This window comes from Scyliorhinus torazame, chromosome 7 (assembly GCF_047496885.1).
Source record: "Scyliorhinus torazame isolate Kashiwa2021f chromosome 7, sScyTor2.1, whole genome shotgun sequence".
Lineage (NCBI taxonomy): Eukaryota > Metazoa > Chordata > Chondrichthyes > Carcharhiniformes > Scyliorhinidae > Scyliorhinus > Scyliorhinus torazame.
In genome coordinates, this window is record NC_092713.1 from 108,421,876 (window position 1) to 108,444,382 (window position 22,507).

At 44.1% G+C, this 22,507-nt stretch overlaps 1 protein-coding gene across 1 annotated transcript in view; it reads right to left on the reverse strand.

Moving 5' to 3' along the window:
* Window positions 1-22,507, reverse strand: part of lamc1 (laminin, gamma 1) — a 368,639-nt gene that overhangs the window by 175,152 nt on the left and 170,980 nt on the right. The window contains exon 2 of the mRNA XM_072511236.1: window positions 15,364-15,668. Coding sequence (XP_072367337.1) covers window positions 15,364-15,668 — 305 coding nt within the window. The remainder of the gene's footprint in view (window positions 1-15,363; window positions 15,669-22,507) is intronic.

Below are 22,507 nucleotides of genomic sequence, written 5' to 3' on the forward strand. Positions count from 1 at the left end.
TTCAACTTTAAACTGCATTATCGAGTTGCAAATGTCAAAATAAGAGGGAAAAAAGACGACAACTGGGCTGCATGTGCACATACTGGTTTTTCAATAGGCTTCAATTTGTAGATTTGTCTTACTGGAGATAAAAGTAGGTGGTTTAATTAATTATGAATTAATGGTACTAACAGGATGGTGTTCACTACAATTCACAGAACTAGCCGAGACTTCAAACACTGTGCCAAATAAAATATAACTTATGTTACATTGATGTTACCCACTTAAGAATAAAAAATTGACCACTAAACATACTTTGTTTAGATCATAAAAGCTATGGAATTCAACTCAGTAAAAGGAATGGATGCCTCTAGCCCTAAAGCTGTTAATCGGCCTGAACACAGCTTTGTATTTCACTTGTAACCACAGACAAGGTCAAATAGATGGTCTGGCTCCTATCTACCACTATAAATGTCATGAATGCTAAAGGCAGAGCCAGCTTAAAGATAAATCTGTACAATGGTGTTAGGATACCAGACCAGACCCCAACATTTATTCGGATACTGGGCAAGAACCCCAAACATTTTTTAAATTTGTAAAACTGAGGAAGTACTTCACTCCAGGGGCAATGACTCTGACCAATAGATATCTGTTATGTTAAAACAAGCTTTTAATTTAAACACAGAATTAACTACATTATCACAGAAAACAGTATTACAGAAAACAGTATTACAATTATCAGTTAAACAGTCCTTAAACACAGGGGGAAACTATAACTTACCATTTATAACTACTCATAAGTGGCATTTGTATTGGTTTGCTTAATTGGAATTAGAAGCAAAGTTACCAAGCAGATTACTTGCGGAGTTATGGAAAGATATTTGGAGAGAGGGACCCTTTCAGGAGCAGAACCAGTGCACTTTTGCTCAACCTAGAAGCATTTGCCAAAACGGCTATTCAACTTAAGATTATTCTGTCTTGTCAGACTCAAATCCTTTGGCAAACTGCAAAACCACAGACAGACCTGGCTCCTCCCATTAATTATACAATCTGTATCCCACTAAGATGTCACATACCTGCTTGGCTAGGACTAAATACAACCCCTCACAAATTATCTACTCTCCAGGGAATCATAACAATGTTCCTCTAGAGCTCTATATGTAAAAAAGTAACACGTAAATGTTTAGAATCGATCATGACCACACCTTTTACAATTTCTTAATCACAACTTTAAGAGACAGTCTGGATATCTTAACCCACCCATCTGGTTCACGGATGTTCTTTAGGAAAGGAAATCTGTCGTCCTTACCAAGTTTTGCCTTGTACACAACAATGTACTTAACTCCAGACCCACAACAATGTACTTAACATTTAAATGCCCTCTGAACGTGGGCAATTAGGGATGGGCAATTAATCCTGGCCTAGGCAGCGATGCCCACATCTCGAACAAATAAAAAATCTCAAAGAGCATCTGTTGCATTCAAAGCAGAGGTAGGCCTATTAGTTTATCTCCTTCCTGTCACTTAAATAAGACAGAAAGCCTCAAAACAATTCCTCTGTCCACAGAAAGGCCAACACAAATAACAGAAATAGGCATTGTTTAAGTTTAGACAATAAAATTGCTCAGCCAACTGAGCATTCCCCATCTCTCAACAGCAACATGGACTGAATTCTGTGATCAGGTTAGGATGCAGTGTGGAATACTTAATTAAGGGTTCACACAATTCAAAACAAAAATTCTTGCACCTAGATTAAATCAGTTATTTGACCTGCCTCACCAACACCGCCTCATAGTAAGGTTTTTCTTTATATGAGAAAGACTGAACCTTCAAAGAATGGTCGGAAGCATTTTCTCACAAGATCATTACAGGTGATGAAAGCCTCTGGCTCCCCTACATCTTCCCGACAAAATCACCTACCATTGAGGAGTCTAATTACATCTTTGTCTGATAGACCATTCAAGTCTCTTCTTAGCCTAGTACACCCCTCCTGGCAATTGTCAGTGTCTCAAAATCTCCTTCCAATTTATCTTAAGCACCCTGATATAAACACGGTCTATTTCTGGAAAAGTATTACTTTAAGCCCATTTAACCTGTCTAAACTTTTGTCATTTGTAGCCATGTTGTTCATTAATGAATCGATTCAGGTCAAATGGCTTCAAACATGAAAACTTGCAGCCCATCAAGGCTGTAGCTTTGGAACAAATGCTTCATATACCATGGCTCCTCGTTTTGAATGCATATATTCTCCATTGGGCCATTTGATTCAAATGAACTAACTTTTACAAACAATGCATTAGAGACAGCTTATTTGAACTGTTAGGTCTAAACTGAAAATAAAAAAGCGGTACCTTCATTTTGAGATGTTAATAGTCTACAAAAAACATTTATCACTTCTGAAAGTGTTGGATGAAACAATTGTAGGTATTCAATTTTATCACAGTAAGTTATCATGAACCAGTAATCACATGGGGGGAAAAAGCAGTTAAGTTAGATCTAGATTGTATGAGGTGCAGTAAGCAATAGTTAGTAAATTCCAGAAATCCAAGATGGAGTGATGGCAAGTGTCAGGACGGTACAAGAGAGTACAAGAGGGCATGAGCGTAAAAGTGGGGGCGTGAAGGCAGGGACCATGCATGCAGGAGGTGGGGCCATGAGGTAGGGCGAAGGCCACGAGGCGAGCGCAAGAGAATGCAGGAGCGCGAGGGAGAGGTGTGGATCACAAGCTTGCATTCGCAAGAGAGTACATGAGCGGTGGCAAGGTGCAAGGGGGGAGGGGCGGGAAGGCTTTTGTGAAGTGAAGTGTTCGAGGGAGACATATTGCCCTGGATATTAGTGCAGCACCCCTATACTTCTTCAAAATAATGCCACGGGGTCTATTATGTCCAGCTGTGAGGGCAGACTGTTACCAAACCTTCCCAGATAAATGACGTTCAGGATAGGTCAATTACTGATTTCCTCTGTCCCCTATGCCAGGTTATGCTTTGCGTTATGAAATGTACAGAGATATTATTATAATCATATTCTGTAAGTGCACGGTTCAGAATATTAGTATTTAAGAAAATTAAGCAGCCAATCTTTTAAACAAGAGCACACATCATCACAATCCTGAAACAGATTTATATTGTGCTGCATCTAGTAGGAAAGTGAATCTGAAATCCAAACATAGTATTAAAGGAAATACAACTCAAGAATTGAAATGGCTGGCAGTGACCTTCATTTTAACAAGAAACCCATTGTTTTAAACATGGGGATATTCACTGCTGCAGTAAACAGTTGGCTATTAGACAGCATGATGAATACTTTATATAACTGGGTCTTTAAGTTCATAACTCACAACTTTAGATTGCTTGCAGAAGATGGCAGAATTCCACCTTTTTAAAAAGGGCATTAGCTTCAATTGAGAGTTTGCCAAATTTTTGTTGTCTGCAAACGAAACTTAATTAAATAAATCATGTCAAAATTCATCCTATGCCAAAAAATGATTCATCCTCTCCAAGTAAAAGTTTCCAAATTCTTGCATGAAAACAATACCTTTAAAAGTTCATGTCATGTGTTCAGTAAAAAAAAATATTTGTCACTGAACACTGGAATGAATTATGGTAACCTTCCAAAGCAATGGCCAATATGTTCACCTGTAATTTGTGGATACATTCCAGTGAGTTATATTAACAATACAAATGGAGGGACTCAGAAGGGTGCCAAGTCACAGGAGCAACAGGAGTAATTTCAATTACATCTGTACTCAAGCTGGATGACAAAAGGCTCTTGGGCATTGTGCATAATAAATGCATAACTTAAAAATGCATCTTGAAGATTGGAAGCATTTCAGACCGTTTCTTTGGCCAGGCAGACGATTTCTATTGAGCCAGTGATGAGCAAGAAACTGTATGGAAGCATCCTCAATATCATAGCAATGAAGGCATGTTCACTATCACTGTATTTAGAGAGGTGAGAGTGCAATAATATTGAGAAGAGCTCCCTTCCCATCACATGTTTCACTGCTCTCTTAAAACCTCAATCATTGTGCTGCCCTCCACTAAACCTATTCATTAATTACCACCAGGCAGCGTGGCAGAGCATTTTGTATCTTGTGCTGGAAGTGGCAATAATAGAGAGAAAGCAGAGATAAAAATCCAGTGCGGGATTCTCCATCCCGCCGCACCAATTCTCTGGTGTGGTGCGTCCCCACCAGCAGCATAATTCACCATCCAAAGGGATTTCCCATTGTGGACACTCGCACACCGTCAGGAAATCCGCAGGCGAGTGCACTGCCGGCAAAACGGAGGATTCCGCCGACGGAGAATGCTGTCCCCAGTTTCTCCTCTGCACCTCACTGGCAACGCTATGTGGAAGATGTTCTTAACCAAGAAGCAACTCAAATTTGAATATTCTGCACATCACCTGGATTAAATATGTTCCCCAGGTAGATACCGATTTGCATGTTGTAGAACTACAAATGCATTCAATTTAGAACACGTATAGCATATATGTTTGTAAGTTCCTACAAAGTTGGCATCAACCACACGGAGGTAGATTTACTAATAAAAAAACATACTAATACTACTTATTAGAGTCACTTGAGCTGTAAGTGCCATCAAGTCAGACTTTTCATGGTGTAAAAATACACAGATATTTCCATTGTCAACAAGTAGCCTGAGCTTTCATGACCTATTGGCAATGCAGGTGGCAACAGTTTCCTTTCCACATATTTTTTCCAAACTGGAAGTTGCCATTTCCTGTCCGGAAACGACTAGAACAGCATTACAAAAGCAGCCAGGAACTGAACAAAAGAGTGGCTGGGAATGGATCCAAGAGCTGGCTTCCAAAGCAAACTTTACGAAAAAAAGTGCCTCCAAATGTAGCTCAGGTCACACTTGTATCAATGGAAGTCATTAATCTGACAGAGGCTTGTAACAAATACCCAAAAGTTAGACAAACATAAAAATTGGACAAATTAAAACATAACACCATCTAAACTCTTCCCCTCTATTAATTACACTTCTGGCTTTTAAGAAATAGAGGAAATGTTAAAATAGTCAGCATTGTAATTTGGCAAACCCAGCTTCTGGGTTAAGAACTGCCAACAGATGGAAAACAAGCCACCTATTTACTGCTTAAAAGTTCAGTAAAGTTTAGAAATCCTCTCCTGCAAAATCTCTTCAAGGTTCTAGTATTTTGACCAAAGTCACAATATTTACACTGAGCTATCCCTCAAATATCCATGTTTCCAATGTCTCCGCAGTTTTTGCACCCCACTCCTCAAAATGAAAATTTGCAGCAGTAAAATAGTAAATTAGACTGTCCTAACATGTACCAATCGCGTTTCAAATGATTTCCTTAATTGTTAATAATACAGAAAATTCTGGAAACACCCAGGTCAAGCAGGATCTGCAGACAGAGAAGTTAACACTTCAAGGTGATGAACATTCGGCACACCAAAAGGATGGTTCCATCATTTTTAAAAAAATGTTAAATTGAGCATCTGCAGGATTTTGCATTTGTTCTTCAACCGTTATCGATTCAGCTTGGTAGCCTATACAGTAAAATACAGCAGATTGTCAAAGGTAACTAATCTGTCCTCATTGGAATAAACATACAGACCATTGCATAATCGATAGATGTAGCTGTTAGTTACATGCAGCAGGAATTGAAAATCTAACAAAGTTTATCAAAATCAACTTCACCTACAAGTAATACATATTTGACATTCCCCATAATTGGACACGGAGATGATGCAGGAGCAATTTGTGTCCCTTACTTCCGATGTGGGCACCATACCAAGTTCATGTTACCTGCTAATGTATCCAGACAGTAAGCACTAAAGCACACTATTGAGTCACTGCAAACCTCAGCAGAGGGGCTCAAAAGCATTAGAGGCTTGCACCATTAAAACTAGTTTGCACTACTTAAAGAAACCAATTAAACGGCACTTAATGGGAGGTGCATTGTTATGGACGAGGAGCTGAAAGTCATTCTACAACTGCTTTGACTTGGGAAAGACATGAGAAAGGCACAACATGGGAGAGAACGCACACCAATATGGAAGCTTTGGTCGAAGAGGTGAACAGAAGAAATGTGCTCAAACTACAGAAGGCCCGCCAGACAAGCTCCGAGAATGTAGTGGCAGGAGTCTAATGCCAGGAGTCAAACCCCAAACAGTTCAATTACCTCATGAGTGGTCACGGTCAGTGCTATATCTTCACATGCTATGTCCTACCATGTGCCCCACTAGCTTCACATACTGTTCCATACTCCAACTCTCCATTCTCTTCAATTAGGGCTCGTTCATCCCCAGCATTCTAAGCTTCACTTCAACCGTATACACTTAAACCTGCTGCAAGTCACTTCTCCCAGCTTGCACATATTTCCAGTTATTCAAACAGGACAACTGCAGCAACCAAACAAATTAGTAGTCATTGGCACGCGTTTTCTTTCTTTTGCAGGGACAAGGTGCTGCGCAACTGGAGACAGTAGGTGCTAATGATAGGGAACATCCTAACCCCCATGGAGGTGACGGTGTTGGTTAGCAACCTAGTAGCTATTGTTGAGAATATGGCCAGTGGCAGACTGAAATGATAGAAGACAATGATACCTTAAGCCTAACCTTCCTCTCACACCATCTTCTGAAGTTGCAGATGGGGTCAGTTGGGAAAGACCACTCTTTGTGGTCGAATAGCCTGCTGGTAGTTGAAGAATTACTGAAATATTGAACGAGGCCCCACCCCCAAGTGCTTAAAAAGCCAGTACTCAGCAAGAAACAGCACCTTCAGGAAGAGGGGAAATAGAAAAATGTGTGGAAATGAACACCCAAGATTTAAAATGAATGTCTAAAACACATTTAAAAGTTGGTGACTGTCACAAAAACATGTTTTGTGCCAAAAGGGTAGCCTAGTAGCACAGAGGGTAGCACTGTTGCTTCACTGCGCCAGGGTCCCAGGTTCGATTCCTGGCTTGGGTCACTGTCTGTGTGGAGTCTGCACATTCTCCCAGTGTCTGTGTGGGTTTCCTCCGGGTGCTCCAGTTTCCTCCCACAAGTCCCGAAAGACATGTTTGGGAGGTGAATTGGACATTCTGAATTCCCCCTCTGTGTACCCGAACAGGTGCCAGAGTGTGGCGACTAGGGGATTTTCACAGTAACTTCATTGCGGTGTTAATGTAAGCCTACTTGTGACAATAATAATTATTAAAATAATGATTTGTAATGCATTGTCTGGAAAACTGAACTGAGCTTTTAAAAAGAGATTTTAAAAACAGGCTAGAAGTGTGACGTGAGCTCGCAACAGAGATAGGTACCCAATTTGCATCACTATATACTCCACATTGTACCCAACGAGATAGAGGCACTGTATCTGTAAAGACACATCAAGGATAATGGTCTCGAGAATATTTTTTTCTAATGTACTCAATTGAGTTATTGCACATTTTCATTTGTGACATATGATATTACAACGACAGATAGAGGAGTGAGCCAATGTACATTAACCTAAAAGGAGAGAACGTGAAATCATTTGGGGGGGGGGGGTTTCTTACAAATCACACTAAGTTATTGATAGAGGTCTTCAAAAACATTTTAAATCAATCCTCATCAAGCTGAAGTACATTTATCATCCCACACAAAGAATTATTTAGGATTGTAAAGCTTGAGCTTTTCCGGGCCTTATACTTGACTCCACTACTGATGATTTTGTTACAAATGCACACCTATACAGTTAATATGAAATCAAAGACGAATGGGTACAGTGGAATTTAGCAATATGCTTGGATCCACATTGCAATGATCCCTCTCAAGTTCCGATTTCACACCTCATTTTGGTTGGGATATGTACTTTAAGGGCAAAATCTTCACCATTGCAGTTGTGTCAAATGGTCTCAGTGGCAGCACTTTCACCTTTAAGTCAGAAGGTCAAGGGACTCGAGCATAATCTAGACTGACAGTTCAGTATAGTATTGAGGGAATGCTGCATGTTTGAGGTGCTTCCCGTCAAATATTAAACCTACCCCACTATCTGTGAAAGTGGATGCCAAAGATCACAAGGCACTATTTTAATAAGAACAAAGGAGTTTCCCCCCCCCCCCAGAGTTCAGGTAAACATCTAACTAGCACTGCCAAAATAGATTAACAAGTAGTTTACCTCACTGTCCGCAAAACAACAGCGACTGCACTACAAAAAAACTTCTGTTATATGTTCATGGTACGTATTCATAGAATATGTATTTTTTACTGGGCCAATGAAACCAGGTTAAGAGTTTACAGAGCTCGGTCTGATTCTGTGGACTTGATACCCTCCGTATTCTCTACCTCATAGTGCAAAAATTCAAATCTCTTCACACAGTTCCATGCCAGAATGAGGGAACAAAGGTCTCAGTTTAAGCTTTAAATTTGAGATGGTCTCTCTCTCTCCCACCCTTTTTAAACCTTATGGGCAGGATTCTCAAATCCCATGGCAGAGTGCCCATGCTGTCGTAAACGCCGTTGCGTTTTGCACCGAGGTGAACGGGCCGCTCCCAGGACTAATTCTGGCCTCTACAGGGGGCCAGCACGGTGCTGGAGCGGTTCGCACCGCTCCAGCTGCCGTTCCCAGCGCGAACTGTGCGCCACAGGATCCACGCATGCGCAGTGGCCTCCTGCAACGCGCCAGACCTGACGCAACATGGCACAGGACAACAGGGGCAGGCGCGTAGGAAAGGAGGCCCCCAGCCACAGAGACCGGCCCGCCGATTGGTGGGCCCCGATCGCGGGCCAGCCCTCATCGGAGGCCCCCCCCCAGGGTCGGACCACCCTCCCCACCCACAGGCCGCCACCCGACCCTTCAACGCCGAGGTCCCGCCAGCCCAGAGCAGGTTAGAATGGCGCCGGCGGGACTCGGTTCTTTTCTTACGGCTGCTCGGCACATCCGGGCCCAAGAATCGGCAGGCTGGCCGCGTAGAGCGGCCCACGACCGGCGCTGTGCCAACCATGCCGGCGCCAATGCCGCTGATTCTCCACCCTGCAGAGAATCGCGTGCCGGTGTCGGGGCGGCGTGGCCCGTTCGCAGGGATTCTCCGGCCCAGTGCAGGGCTGGGAGAATCCCGCCCTATATTTCCATGATATTTCTACTGTTGAAGGTCCTCTGTTTAAATTAATATTACAAGAACAATTTCTAAAATATGCTTTCTCCAGTTTCAAACCGAACGTGGACACAGCTTCAACTTCATAACAGGCTGGAAAAAGCTAAGATTATAGAATTTTAAAGATTGGTATCAAAAGATATAAATGGAAAAAAAATCTTTTATTCTCATTTTCAACATTTTCATCAAATAAACACCACAAGAAAACAAACAAAACCAAATACAATACCAATCCCCCAAACAACACCCCATTCAGTCTATAAACCAAAACAGCACCCATACATTCCAAGTAAAAAAGAAAATTAGCAGTCAATCAGTAAACAGTGTAATCAAGAACAATAACCGCAACCGTCCCCCCCCACCCCCCGCCCCCCAATGTTTGATGGCAATGAATTCTCGAAAGTGCATAATAAACAGTCCCCATGAATAGTAGAACCCTTTCTTCATCCCTCTCAGCACAAACTTCACCTTCAAGATTCAGAAATGCCAGCAGGTCCCCCCCGTCAAGCCGAGGAACAGGATGGGGAAGCTGACCTCCACCCCAACAGGACCCGCCTCTGGGCAATCAGCGAGAAGGCTAAAAGATCCACCCCCGCACCCACCTATAGTCCAGACCAGTCCAACACCCCGAAAATGGCTTCATGGGGACCTGGTCCCAAGTTCACTTTACTCCAGAGATGACACTGAAAGCCTCCCTCTAGTATTTCTCCAGCTTCGGACAGGACCAGATCATTTGTACGTTGTTTGCGAGGCTTCTCCCACAGCGCTCAAATACATCCTCCATTCCCTCAAAAGAGTCGGCTCATCCTCGCCCTCGTGAGGTGCACCCCAGCTGCATCTGTCCCAACCTTGAGCACGAGGTTGAGGCATTTACCCTCCGGAACACCTCGCACCACAAACCGTCTTCCATAACCTCCCCCAACGCTTCCTCCCACTTGGCTTTGATCTCCTCCATGGACACCCCCCCCCCCCCCCCCCAAAATATCCTTCCGTACATCATCGACACCCTCCCCCCCCCCCCCCACTTCCCTGTTCCTCCTGCTGTCAGTACCTCTTCCAACAATGAGGGGGCCGGCGCTATCGGGAAGCTCTGAACATCCTTCCTCACTGCCGACACCTAAACCCTTCCCCTTGCCACAGTTCATATTTCTCCCCCAACTCTTCCAACCTCACAAAACGTCCCCCCAGGAACAGGTCTTTTAATACCCTGATCCCCCTCTCCTCCCATCTCCGAAGCCTCCCGCCCAGCTTCCCTGGCTGAAGCCTACGGTTCCCCTTAATTGGCATCTCCTCTGACCCAGGCCCCAGCTTAAAGTGCTGGCTCAACTGCCTCTAAACATTCAGTGTTGCCACCACCACATTCTCTGAGTATTTACCCAGGACCACCGGGAACAGTGCTGTTACCAATGCCTGCAACCCCAACCCCCTTCTCCATTCTAACCCATGGGAAAAACAATCCCCCCCCCCCAATAGTAATATAATAAATTTGGATTCGGGAGGCCCAACCATTATGTGCCCCATTGACACACGCGGCTCTGATATATATAACAATAAATCATCTGCATACAGAGGCGCCCTATGTTCCAACCTCTCACCTCTCTCTCTGAAGCATATAACAGAGGGGACGTGGGACACCTCTGCCTGGACACACACCCTCAGTTCCTTATATAATAGCATTACCCACTCCATGAATCTCGGCCTGATCCCAAACCTCTCAAGAACTGCAATGAAATACCCCTATACTACGCCATCAAATGCCTTTTCTGCATCCAGCGCAGCCACCACCTCGGTCTACTTTCCCTCAGCTGGCGTAATGATTACATTTAATAACCTCCTAATATTTGAGAATAGCTGCCTTCCTTTCACGAACCCAGTCTGGTCCTCCCCAATCAATTTCAGGAGGCACCCCTCCAACCTAGCCACCAGTACCTTCGCCAATATCTTTGCGTCATCATTCAGTAACGATTTGGCCTGTATGACCCAAACTCCGTCGGGTCATTATCTTTCTTTAACAACAAGGAGATTGAGGTCTGTCCGAATGTTTGTGGTTGCACCCGCTTCCCCATCTCCTCCTCAAACATTCCCACCATCAGCGGTGGCAATTTGTCCTTCGATTTCTTGTAATACTCCACTGGGAACCCATCTGGCCCTGCCACCAGACTGCATCCTCCCAATTGCATCCTTTACCTCCTGTTCCTCTCCCGACCTCTACAGTGTGGGCCTATCTTCCTTTCGCAGAGGAACCCCCACATCCTCTGATCCTCCGCCAGCTGCTCCAACCTATAGAAAGTTGCATAAAACTCCTCAAACACCTTATTAATCTGGTCCGGGGCCACCACCCATTTTCCCCTCCTTTCCTGCACCTGGACAATTTCCCTCGCCGCCGCCGCCTCCCTCTGAAGTTAGCCTGCCAGAATGCGCCCCACCTTCTCCCCATACTCCTAGATTGTACCCCTCGGTCGCCTCAGTTGGCGCATGGTCAAAGCTAGCTTTTAGCTACCTCCCTTCTGTCCAAATGTGCTGGATCTTCATCCCCCGAGTACCTTCTGTTCACCTACAACATCTCATCTGTCAGCCTTTGACGCTCTTCCCTCTCCTCTTTATCCACCTTAGCCTTAAACAATATCACCTCCCCCCTCACTACCACCTTCAGCGTCTCCCGTACCACTGCCTGCGATACTTCCCCTGTATAGTTACAACCCACGTACTCTACAATCACCCTCCCGATCTTCTCACAAAATCTTCTGTCCCCCGACAACCCCACGCCCATTCTCCACCCCGGTCTCTGCGCCACCCCCTTCTCCAGGACCATATCCACCCAATGTGGCTCGTGATCCAAAATTGCTATCGGCCAATACTCTGATCCCCTAACCACAGTCAACAGCGCCTTCCCTATGACAAGATAGTCTATCCTCGAATAAACCTTGTGGACCGAGGAGAAAAACAAATACTCCTGCTCCCTCCTGTGCAAGAACCTCCATGAGTCCATCCCTCCCATTTTCCTTATAAGCCCAGTCAGCACCTCCCTCCCCCCCCCCCGAAACTGGGCGAGGGAGCACGTTTGTGACCTGTCCAACCTTGGCTTTTGCACCAAATTCCAATCCTCCCACTATTAACTTGTGCAATTCCAAGTTTGCAATGGTCCCCACAAACCCTGCATCATCCCAGTTAGGGCCATCACTCTTGCCAACACCACCAGCCTCCCCTCCAACATCTCTGTTCATATCACATATCGAACTCCATGGTCCGCCATCACCGTCTCCATCTGGAACTTCACTCTTACCAACCAAATCTGTTAACCCCCGCACCCTCCTGTCAAACCCCGAATGAAATACCTGGCTTACCCAGTCCTTCCTGAGCCTCACCTGATCTTTCACCCTCAGAGGAGTCTCCTGTAGCATGACAACATCAGCCTTTTAAGCTTTTTAGGTGCGCAAACAGCGTCAAACTATTCACTGAACCCCCAAGCCCCTCACGTTCCACGTAACTATCCTGACTGGGGGTCTTGGCAGCTCATTCACCTTTGGTTTGGGCCTCAACGACCGATGAATCTGATCCAGTTTGTACTGGGAGGGATCTCCCCCCTCCTCCCCAACAGTTCCGCCAACAAGTTGGCAAAGTACGCAGTGGGACCCAGGCACTCCATCCCTTCGGGCAGGCCCACGATCCTCAGATTTTGCCGAACCCCCTCCTTCCTCATGTTTTCCTGCACTTATTTGTTGACAATTTGCCCCGGGACCAGGCATTAAATTCTAAACAAATCAAGCCTCAAGCAGGAGCCACCCAACGTGAGACTTCCTCCTACATGCTACCACCAGAAGTATCTCAAAAGATATAATATTCCATAAGTACAGTAAATCATGTTGATATGGTCAAAGTTGCAATGTTTTACAGAAAAACGTCTACATTTCCTTCCTTGTCCCCACCAAGCTTTGGCAAAAAAAAGTTGTCTGCTCTTTTAAACGAGTTTGAGATCACAGTTGTGTTTCCCTTCACATAGCTGTAACATCATAGATCACGGGCTTCAAGATGACAAAAAAGGACTTGTACAAAGTTCATTTTTAGTTCCCAAACCACGTAATTATTTTAAACCTTTCACATGTCATGTTGAATCCACTAGATTCTTCACATATATTCAAAGAGACATACAGTCAGTTTCTACCAGTTGCAGAAGAAAATTATGCATTTAAATTACCCTTTGGAAATTTAGAAAATTGTTTGTAAGTTCAAGGCATTTTTAAAAACAAATTGCTCTCAGTGACAGCATCAGAATAAAGATGCCACTACATTACGCACATCTTAAAAACCATTCAGAAATTTTCTGGAGACCATTCAAAGATTTGATACTATCATACAGTTCATGGGAAAATGCAGTAGTATTTTTGGTAATGGTAGCTTTCTGAAGTTGTTAATGAGTTTAAATATGAACAAATCATTTTCTTTCTTGAAAGAACCATTTCTGGTGATCCGATATCTGTACATGGCCATAGTAATGGTCCTTCATAGAATTCACAGTGCAGAAGGAGGCCATTCGGCCCATCGAGACTGCACCGGCTCTTGGAAAGAGCACCCTACCCAAGGTCAACACCTCCACCCTATCCCCATAACCCAGTAACCCCACCCAACACTAAGGGCAATTTTGGACACGAAGGGCAATTTATCATGGCCAATCCACCTAACCTGCACATCTTTGGACTGTGGGAGGAAACCAGAGCACCCGGATGAAACCCACGCACACACGAGGAGGATGTGCAGACTCCGCACAGAGAGTGACCCAAGCCAGAATCAAACCTGGGGCCCTGGAGCTGTGAAGCAATTGTGCTAACCACAATGCTACCGTGCTGCCCCCTCCTAACCTGGCCGACCATTACTGAATGCGTTGGGTACAGCCTGCATACACTTCTGTGTCTGGATATGGTAGATCGAGTCATCCTCCTTAACAATGGTGGGGCAACACGGTGGCGCAGTGGTAGCACTGCAGCCTCACGGCGCTGAGGTCCCAGGTTCGATCCCGGCTCTGGGTCACTGGCCGTGTGGAGTTTGCACATTCTCCCCGTGTTTGCGTGGGTTTCGCCCCCACAACCCAAAGATGTGCATGGTAGGTGGATTGGCCACACTAAATTACTCCTTAATTGGAAAAATGAATTGGCGACTCTAAATTTATTTAAAAAAGAAAAAGAAAAAAAACCAAAAAACAAAAGAACAAAACAATGAATTGCTGGTCTTCAGGCACAGGCCAATTAATCTATCGGTAAAAGTACATGGTTAGGCAGTTATCTGCTGTAGCACAGGCCTCAAGAGAATATGACTGATGTACATATCCTGTCCCATCCTGCCCCTTTAGCAAGGAATCAAGGCAATCACCTGGGATATTCAATAGCGTCCCAGGGAGGGAGAGGGCAAAAGAGAGTGAGGACTCCCAGACAAAAAATGATTAAATTACAAGGCGAACATTCTAGTCACAACCATGTTTGAATCACTAGGTGATGACCATGCGACAGGTCCACCCTTTGTGTTTAAACTTCTGCTTTCTCTGTAGTAAGAGGACAAACAGCTGAGACACTGACAGGAGAAAGACCCAAACAGATCCACCCTTCCCTCCCTCTCTCCAACCCACCTTGCAAACTTCGAATCCTGTTTAATGACTGTAGCCGACTAGGGATGGCCCTGCTGCATACAGACTTCTTGAAATAATTCAGCCCAGCACTACCATCTGCAGGATGACAGCCAATCAGCCAACTTCATCTTTAAATCTGAAGCCTCTAGCCCACTGTAGTAGGAACATTCAAAGACCACGGAGTTCAACCTGAAGCCAACAGTCACCAAACCACATATTATCTAGACCCTAAATTGACAAATCTATCCTTCCCCACTCTAATCTATTGGTGCGCGTGTATGAAAGTCGAGTATGTGTGTACATGCGAAAGTCAGAGCATACTTTATCATTTTACTTCGATCAGTTAAGTATAATAAAGCTAACTCGCTATAAAACTCAATAAAACCTGTCCGATTGAGTCTTTTATGATCACAGTCTGTAAGCAGTTAAACACTTACTGACCTGTCAAGAATAAGCTTTGCAAACAAAATACCTGTTGCGATTAATGAGGGAAAAGGAGCCATTCATCCCCTCCTCACATGATCATAACAGTGACAAAATTCTTCACAATTAAATCATTTCTCCTGACATGACAAAGACTATTGTGTGCATTAAAGTACACCATGCAAAATAACCACTTTAAAGTTCCAACTGGTAATGTTTTTTTCTTGACTATACCTGCAACACAGGACTGTTGTCGAAGTTGTAAGCACTGGGCCTCCCTTCCAGAGTAGAAAAGGCAACATTTCCTCCAGTGAGTGGTGATATATCACTAAATTCATCAGTGCACAGTGCCTGCTTTTCATCTTCTCCTGTTCGGATAAACCCACGATTGCTTTTCTTGTAGGTTTTCTCACAGGATCCACTGTAATATTGGTATGGTATCCAAGGCCCATCTTCATTAGTTCGTTTATAAATAACAAAACTCTCCGGTCGACTTGTGTGAAATTTCAATCTTACGTATGTGATATCAAATGCTTTTCCTGCAACCAAAGAAAAACAAAAAGTGAACTTAACTTTTACCAGCTACATTTTTGCACTTCAACGTGCTGAGAGTACAAAGAACTCCCATTTTTACAATGCCTTAGGTTTTCAGAGCCTGCCTTCACAGGTGCCCCTGAACCATTTAATTATTTTTGAAGCAGTCGTTTATGCCAGCAAATGTAACAGCCAAATGTGCAGACAGCAATGTCCCACAAATAGCAAATGAGGTGACTAGTCATTAAGTCATTTCTTGATGGCGTTAGTTAAGGAAAGAACGTTGGCAGAACAAAGAATTTTGTGCTCTTTCCAAGTCATGCCATGGGTTCTTACACATCCACCTGCATATAGACCAATGCAGTCGGGCCTGATTTAAACATCTAATCTCCATATTGTAGTGTCAGCCTAAATCTATGGAGGAATCCTGCAAAAATGATCTATATTGGGTAAATGTGCAATATCGATTTATATCCCAAGGATGGGGAGGAACAACCACATATAAAATGTGATTATCATAAAGGATGCTACGCAGGCAGGTAACAATAGAAACTATACATTCGCCAATCAAAAGTTATGCAAAATTGTATTTATGCAGGATACCTAACAAGTTGGTGGTTTACTAAATGCACGAGAAATGGATACATAATTTATAGGTTCAAAGGGTGAATAAGACATACAGGAAATAAATACAAGTTAGGTGGATTGGCCATGCTAAATTACCCGTAGTGTCCATAAGGGTTGGGAGGGGTTATTGATTTGCGGGGATAAGGTGGAAGTGGGGGATTGATGTGGGTCGGTGCAGACTCGATGGGCCAAATGGCCTCCTTCTACACTGTATGTTCTATGTTCTATGTTCTAAATGTTATTAGAATGGAATTAATCTGGACACGTGCATCTATTTCCTTTCGTAGAATGATACACCACAGAAGTCAGACATTTGGCCATTCGTGTTTGTGCAGCTTCTTGGCAAAGCTATCCAATTAATCCCATTTACTTGCGCTTTCCCTTCAATTATTTAACCAATTCAATTTTGGACATTGTCATTTTGGGCAAGTTTGGCAGGGTGATTCCTGCCAAAACTATCATTTTGGGTGAGATCCAGACCTGGATTCACCTGAACTCGTCATTTTTGGGACCTTAGGGAGTTTCTCCCTAGTCTAGCCCACACAGGCACCCCCCTCAACTTTCATGAAGCCCCTTAACACCACCCCCCCCCCTCACACCACCACCACTCCCCCTTTATTGGGCATGGCCCCCCTCAGGCCCTGACCATTGGCAGTGCCGACCTGACACCCAGTCACTGACCCCTTAAACGGAGATTATGCCCTCTGGTCCTAGACTCGCCCAGAAGAGGAAACGTCCTCTCAGCAACTACCCCGCCAAGTCTCCCAAGAATCACATATGTCTGAATAAGGTTGCCTCTCATTCTTCTAAATTCATGGGTACAGGTCCAATCTACTCAACCTCTCTTCATAAGAAAATCCCTCCATACCCAGGATCAACCAGTGACCCTTCTCTGGACTGCTTCCAATGCCAGTATATCTATCCTTAGATAAGGGGACCAAAACTGTTCACAATATTCCAGATGTAGTTTAAATAGTGCCTTGTATATTTGGACTTCTCTATTTTTATAATCCATTCCCGTTGAAATAAAGGCCTACATTCCATTTGCCTTCCCAATTACCCACTGAACTTGCATACTAGTTTGTGATTTATGCTCAAGAACACCCACATCCCTCAGTGCTGCAGTTTTCTGCAGCCTTTCACCATTTAATAATATTTAGCTCTGTTATTCTTATTACCAAACTTCACATTTTCCTACACTATATTCCATCTGGCAAGTTTTTGCTGTTGGAGCTGCATTCATCCAGGCTGGAGGAGAGTATTCCATCATGTGATCACTTGCGTCTTGTAGATGGTGGATAGGCTTTGGAGAGTTGTGTGCTGAGTTTTTCACCACAGGATTCCAAGTTTCTTAACTGCTTTTGTAGCCACAGTATTTACTTGGCTAGTCCAGTTCAGTTTCAGTTCAATGACCACCCCCCCACCCCCCTCACCCCCACAAGATGTTGATATTGGTAGACTCAGCAGTGGTAATGTCTGTAAATGTCAAGGAGCAATCATTAGATTCTCTCTTTTAGGAGTTGTTCATTGCCTGTCACTTCTGTGGCTTGAATGTTGCTTGCCACTTGTTATCCTAAGCCTATATTGTCCAGGCCATGCTGCATTTAGACATGGACTGCTTCCATATTTGAGAAGTCATTAATGGTACTGAACATTTATGCAGTCATCAGCGAACATCCCCACCTCCGACCTTACAGAAGGCAGGTCATTGAAGATGGTTGGGCCTAGGACACTACCCTTAGGAACCTTTGCAGTAATGCCCTGGAGTGAGATGATTGACCTCCAACAAGCACAAACATCTTCCTTGGTGCTAGGTATGACTCCAGCCAATGGAGAGGTATCTCCCGGGTTCCCATTGACTCCAGTTTTGCTAGCCTTAATGCCATATTCAGTCAAATGCTGCCTTGATGTAAAGGGCAGTCACGCTCACCACATCTCTGGCATTCAGCTCTTTTGTCCATGTTTGGACTAAGGCTGTGATCCTGGCGGAACGCAATCGGAGTATCTGTGAGCAGGTCATTGCTGAGTTAAGTGCCTGTTGACCACCGCTTCCATTACTTTACTGATGATGAAGAGTAGACTGATGGGGTGGGATCGGGCATGTTTGTCTACGGGATATATTTGGGAACTTTTGCACATTGCTGGCGATACACCAGTGTTGTACATGTACTGGAACAGCTTGGCCAGGGGCATGGCAAGTTGAGGAGCATATGTCTCCAGTAGTATGCCAGAATATTGTCAGATCCCTTTTATTTTGCAATATCCAGTGCCTTTAGCTGCTCGTGATACCACATGGAGTAAATTGAACCATTTGAAGCCTGGCATCGGAGAGTAATGCTGGAGATCGCCAGAGGAGGCCAAGATGGATTATTCACTTGGCACTTCTGGCTGAAGATTGTTGCAAATGCTTCAGCCTAATCTTTTAATGTGTTGGAGTGCTGAAGGTATTTAGTATCAGCACACTGTTTATTACAATCCCGAATTTCATATCATCTGCAAATTGTGCCCCGATTACTCAAGTCCAGGTCATTAGTACACATTTTTGAAAAAGCAGTAGTCCTGCAATGGGCTCCTGGGAAATGCCATTCCATATTCCCCACCAGACTGAAAAACAACTATTTCCTGTATTACAACAAAGACTAAACTTTAGACGTATGCAACTACTTATAAAGTGCTTTATGAAGACTCCGGTCAAGGTGCTACATAATTGCAAATCTTTCTTTCCTCTCTGTTTTTTTGTCTCTTTGCCATTTTGTATTCATGGTCCCTTTAATCCCATGGATTTAAATTTTAGTTAACAAAATCTATTCTAGGCACTTTATCAAAAGCATTTTGAAAGGCTTAGGAATGGCAAGTATAACATTTGCAATCCGTCAGTTCTCCAACACCACCTCATGCCCAAAGAGGATTGGAAGATTGTGGCCAGAGCCTCCGCACATCTGTCACTTATTTCTTAAATAACCCAAGATCTCACCTGGACCAGGTGACTTTTCTTCTTTTGAGAACTGCCAACCTTCTAAGTAACTCTATTTTTATCCCATCCAAAATTGCTACTGCCTCCTTTTTTATTGAGAGATCGGCATCATCTTCTATTCCAGTGAGGAATTTAACAAATGCACTGTGCCCCCACACTTGCTCATTTTTGATACTGAGTCAGCCCCGCCATTCCTTTGATTACACTCTAAACTACCCATGAATTCGTACAAGACTTTTGGGTTCCTTTTCATGTTAACCTCAAATTTATTCTCATTAGCCCTCTCTCGCTCTGGAGATCTAAAAAGAAAAAGAGGGGCAATGTACTTTCTGTATTCAACTTGGTTCTCCACTGTATTAGGAATCCTACAATTGTGAGAAGCCTCCTTTTTCTGTACCATTTTAACCTCGATCCTTCGTCATCTAAGGAGCTCTAGCTTTAGGCATCATTCCTTTCTGGGGTGAGTGCTGACGAAGCCAAAAAGATCCAAAGTGTTTTGGGCCAAGGAACCATGTAATTATAGTATTTTTATGATCTGCTGTAAAATGCAAATGTATTTAGGCCACTTCAAATGGGTGACATTATTAAACTTCAAGTGGGTAGAAACATTAATTTGTTCTTTGTGTACCTTTGACTACCATCAAAATTGTGGACCAATGTATTAGTATAAAATCACCAAAAGTGACCTCAACATTTCAACCTTTGTTAGTATCCACTACCATCAGCCATGTCTTGATATCATGGGGGATATTGGTGGAGCTTCCTCCTTCACTTAGTCATTTAGTCTACCACCATTCATGACTGATGTGGCAGGGCTTAGATATGATCAGTTGGTTATGAGTTGGTCTCTCACATGCTGTTTCCATTGTTTGGCATGCAAATAGTCCTGTATTGTCGCTTCATGTCCGGGCCCGCACAGTGGCACAGTGGTTAGCCGCTGCTGCCTCACAGCACCAGGGACTTGGATTCAATTCTTTTTTTCTTTATTAAATATTTTATTGAGGTATTTTTGGTATAGAAACTAAAACAAAATAGGCAATATACATGAAACCATAAACAGTGCAAAAACCGTTTACCTTTCGTCCAGGTCGCACCTTTATTACCACCACCACCACCGCCCCCCCCCCCCCCCCCCAACCCAGTCTGCTGACGATTAATTTTCCGCAAGGAAGTTGACGAACGGTTGCCACCTCCGGGCGAACCCCAACAGTGAACCTCTCAAGGCGAACTTAATTTTCTCCACGCAGAGAAAGCTAGCCATGTACGATAACCAGATCTCCGACTTCAGGGGCTTTGGGTCCCTCCATGCGAACAGTATCCGTCTCCGGGCTACCAGGGAAGCAAAGGCCAGAACGCCTCTTTCTCCTCCTGAATTCTCGGATCTTCCGACACCCCAAAAATCGCCGCCTCTGGACCCAGCACCACCTTTGTTTTTAAAATCTTGGACATGACGTCCACAAACCCCTACCAAAATCCCCGAAGCTTTGGACATGCCCAAAACACGTGGACATGATTCACTGGTCCTCCCACGCATTTTGTGCACCTGTCTTCCACCCCAAAGAATCTGCTCATCCCGGCCACTGTCATGTGAGTCCGGTGCATAACCTTAAATCGTGTCAGGCTGAGCCTGGCACATGTTGCGGACGCGTCGACTCTACTCAACGCGCCTGCCCATAAACCATCCTCTATCTCACCTCCCAGCTCCTCCTCCCACTTACGCTTCAGCTCCTCGGTCTGCATCTCCTCCGACTCCATAAGCTCCTTATAGATGTCCGAGACGCTCCCATCCCCTACCCACCCTCTGGAAATTACCCTATCCTCTGATTCAATTCTGACCTTGGATGACGGTCAGTGTGGAGTTTGCACGGACTCCCACCTGTACACCACAGTGCCGCTGACACCTCTAGTGGGTCGGTCCTGCTAGTGAGACAGGACATACCCAGGGATGGTGATGGTAGTGTCTAGAACATTGTGTGTAAGGTATGATTCCATCAGTATGACCATGTCAAGCTATTTCTGCAGGACAGTTCTCCCAATTTCAGCACAAGTCTCCAAATGTTAGTAAGGAGAACTCTGCAGTGTCAACAGTTTGTCATAGTAATTTTCGGCACCCTAGCCAGATGATCTGTCCGGTTTAATTCCTTCAAGACTTCTGGGCAGTTTGTTACAACTGAGTGGATTGCTAGGCCATTTCAGAGGGCGCTTAAGAAGGTACCACATTACTGTGTGTCTGCAATTACATTGGGGCCCACCCAGATAAGGAAGGATGATTTTGTTCCCTGAAGGACATTAGTGAACCAGGTGGGTTTTTACGGCAATCAACATTATTAAGACGTGTGTTCTATTCCAGATTTCTTAATTGAATTGAAATTCCATTAGCTGCTATGATAGGATTTGAGCATGTACTCCGGGAATTAGCCTCGCGCTCTGAGCATGTACTCAGGGAACTAGCCTCACGCTCTAGATTACAAGTCGAGTGATATTACTACTGTGCCACCACCTCCCTTTTTTCATGTCCCATCTCTCCTTGTAACTAAGAATATTAAGTTCCTAATTCTCTCCTCCTCAGCAAAATTATTGCTATTACCACTATCAATTTCTCATGTGACAACTTGTACTCGGCAATCTTATTCAACACACTATGTCACATGCACCCAATATACATTTTAAGACTATCCTGCATTCACCCACTGTCTGAAATCTATTCCTAATCTACTCATTACTCTACTGCTATTTGTCACTTTCATTTCTCGAGGCATGGCGCATTTAAGCTCTTCCGAACAGTATGATGCATTTCGGCTCTTCCCAACAGTACAAGTTAACTTTGCCACAAGGACAGTGGCCCCAGATCTTTTGAGGTGCAACTCGTCCAACTTTACAGGTCTCTTCTGCCCCAGAACTGATCCAAATGGCACAAATCTGAAGCCTTTCCTCCTGCATCATTGCTCCAGTTATATTACCGGTTTTATCGCGCTACACTCACTTCTATACGACATGGGGAGTAATGAAGAGATTACTACCTTTACTCACTTCTATATGACAAAGTAAAATAATCTTTATTGTCACAAGTAGGCTTACATTAACACCGCAATTAAGTTAGTGAAAAGTCCCTAGTCGCCACATTCTGGCGCCTGTTCGGGTATACTGAGGGAGAATTCAGAATGTCTAAATTACCTAACAACACGTCTTTCGGGAGGAAACCGGAGCGCCCGGAGGAAACCCACGCAGACACGGGGAGAACGT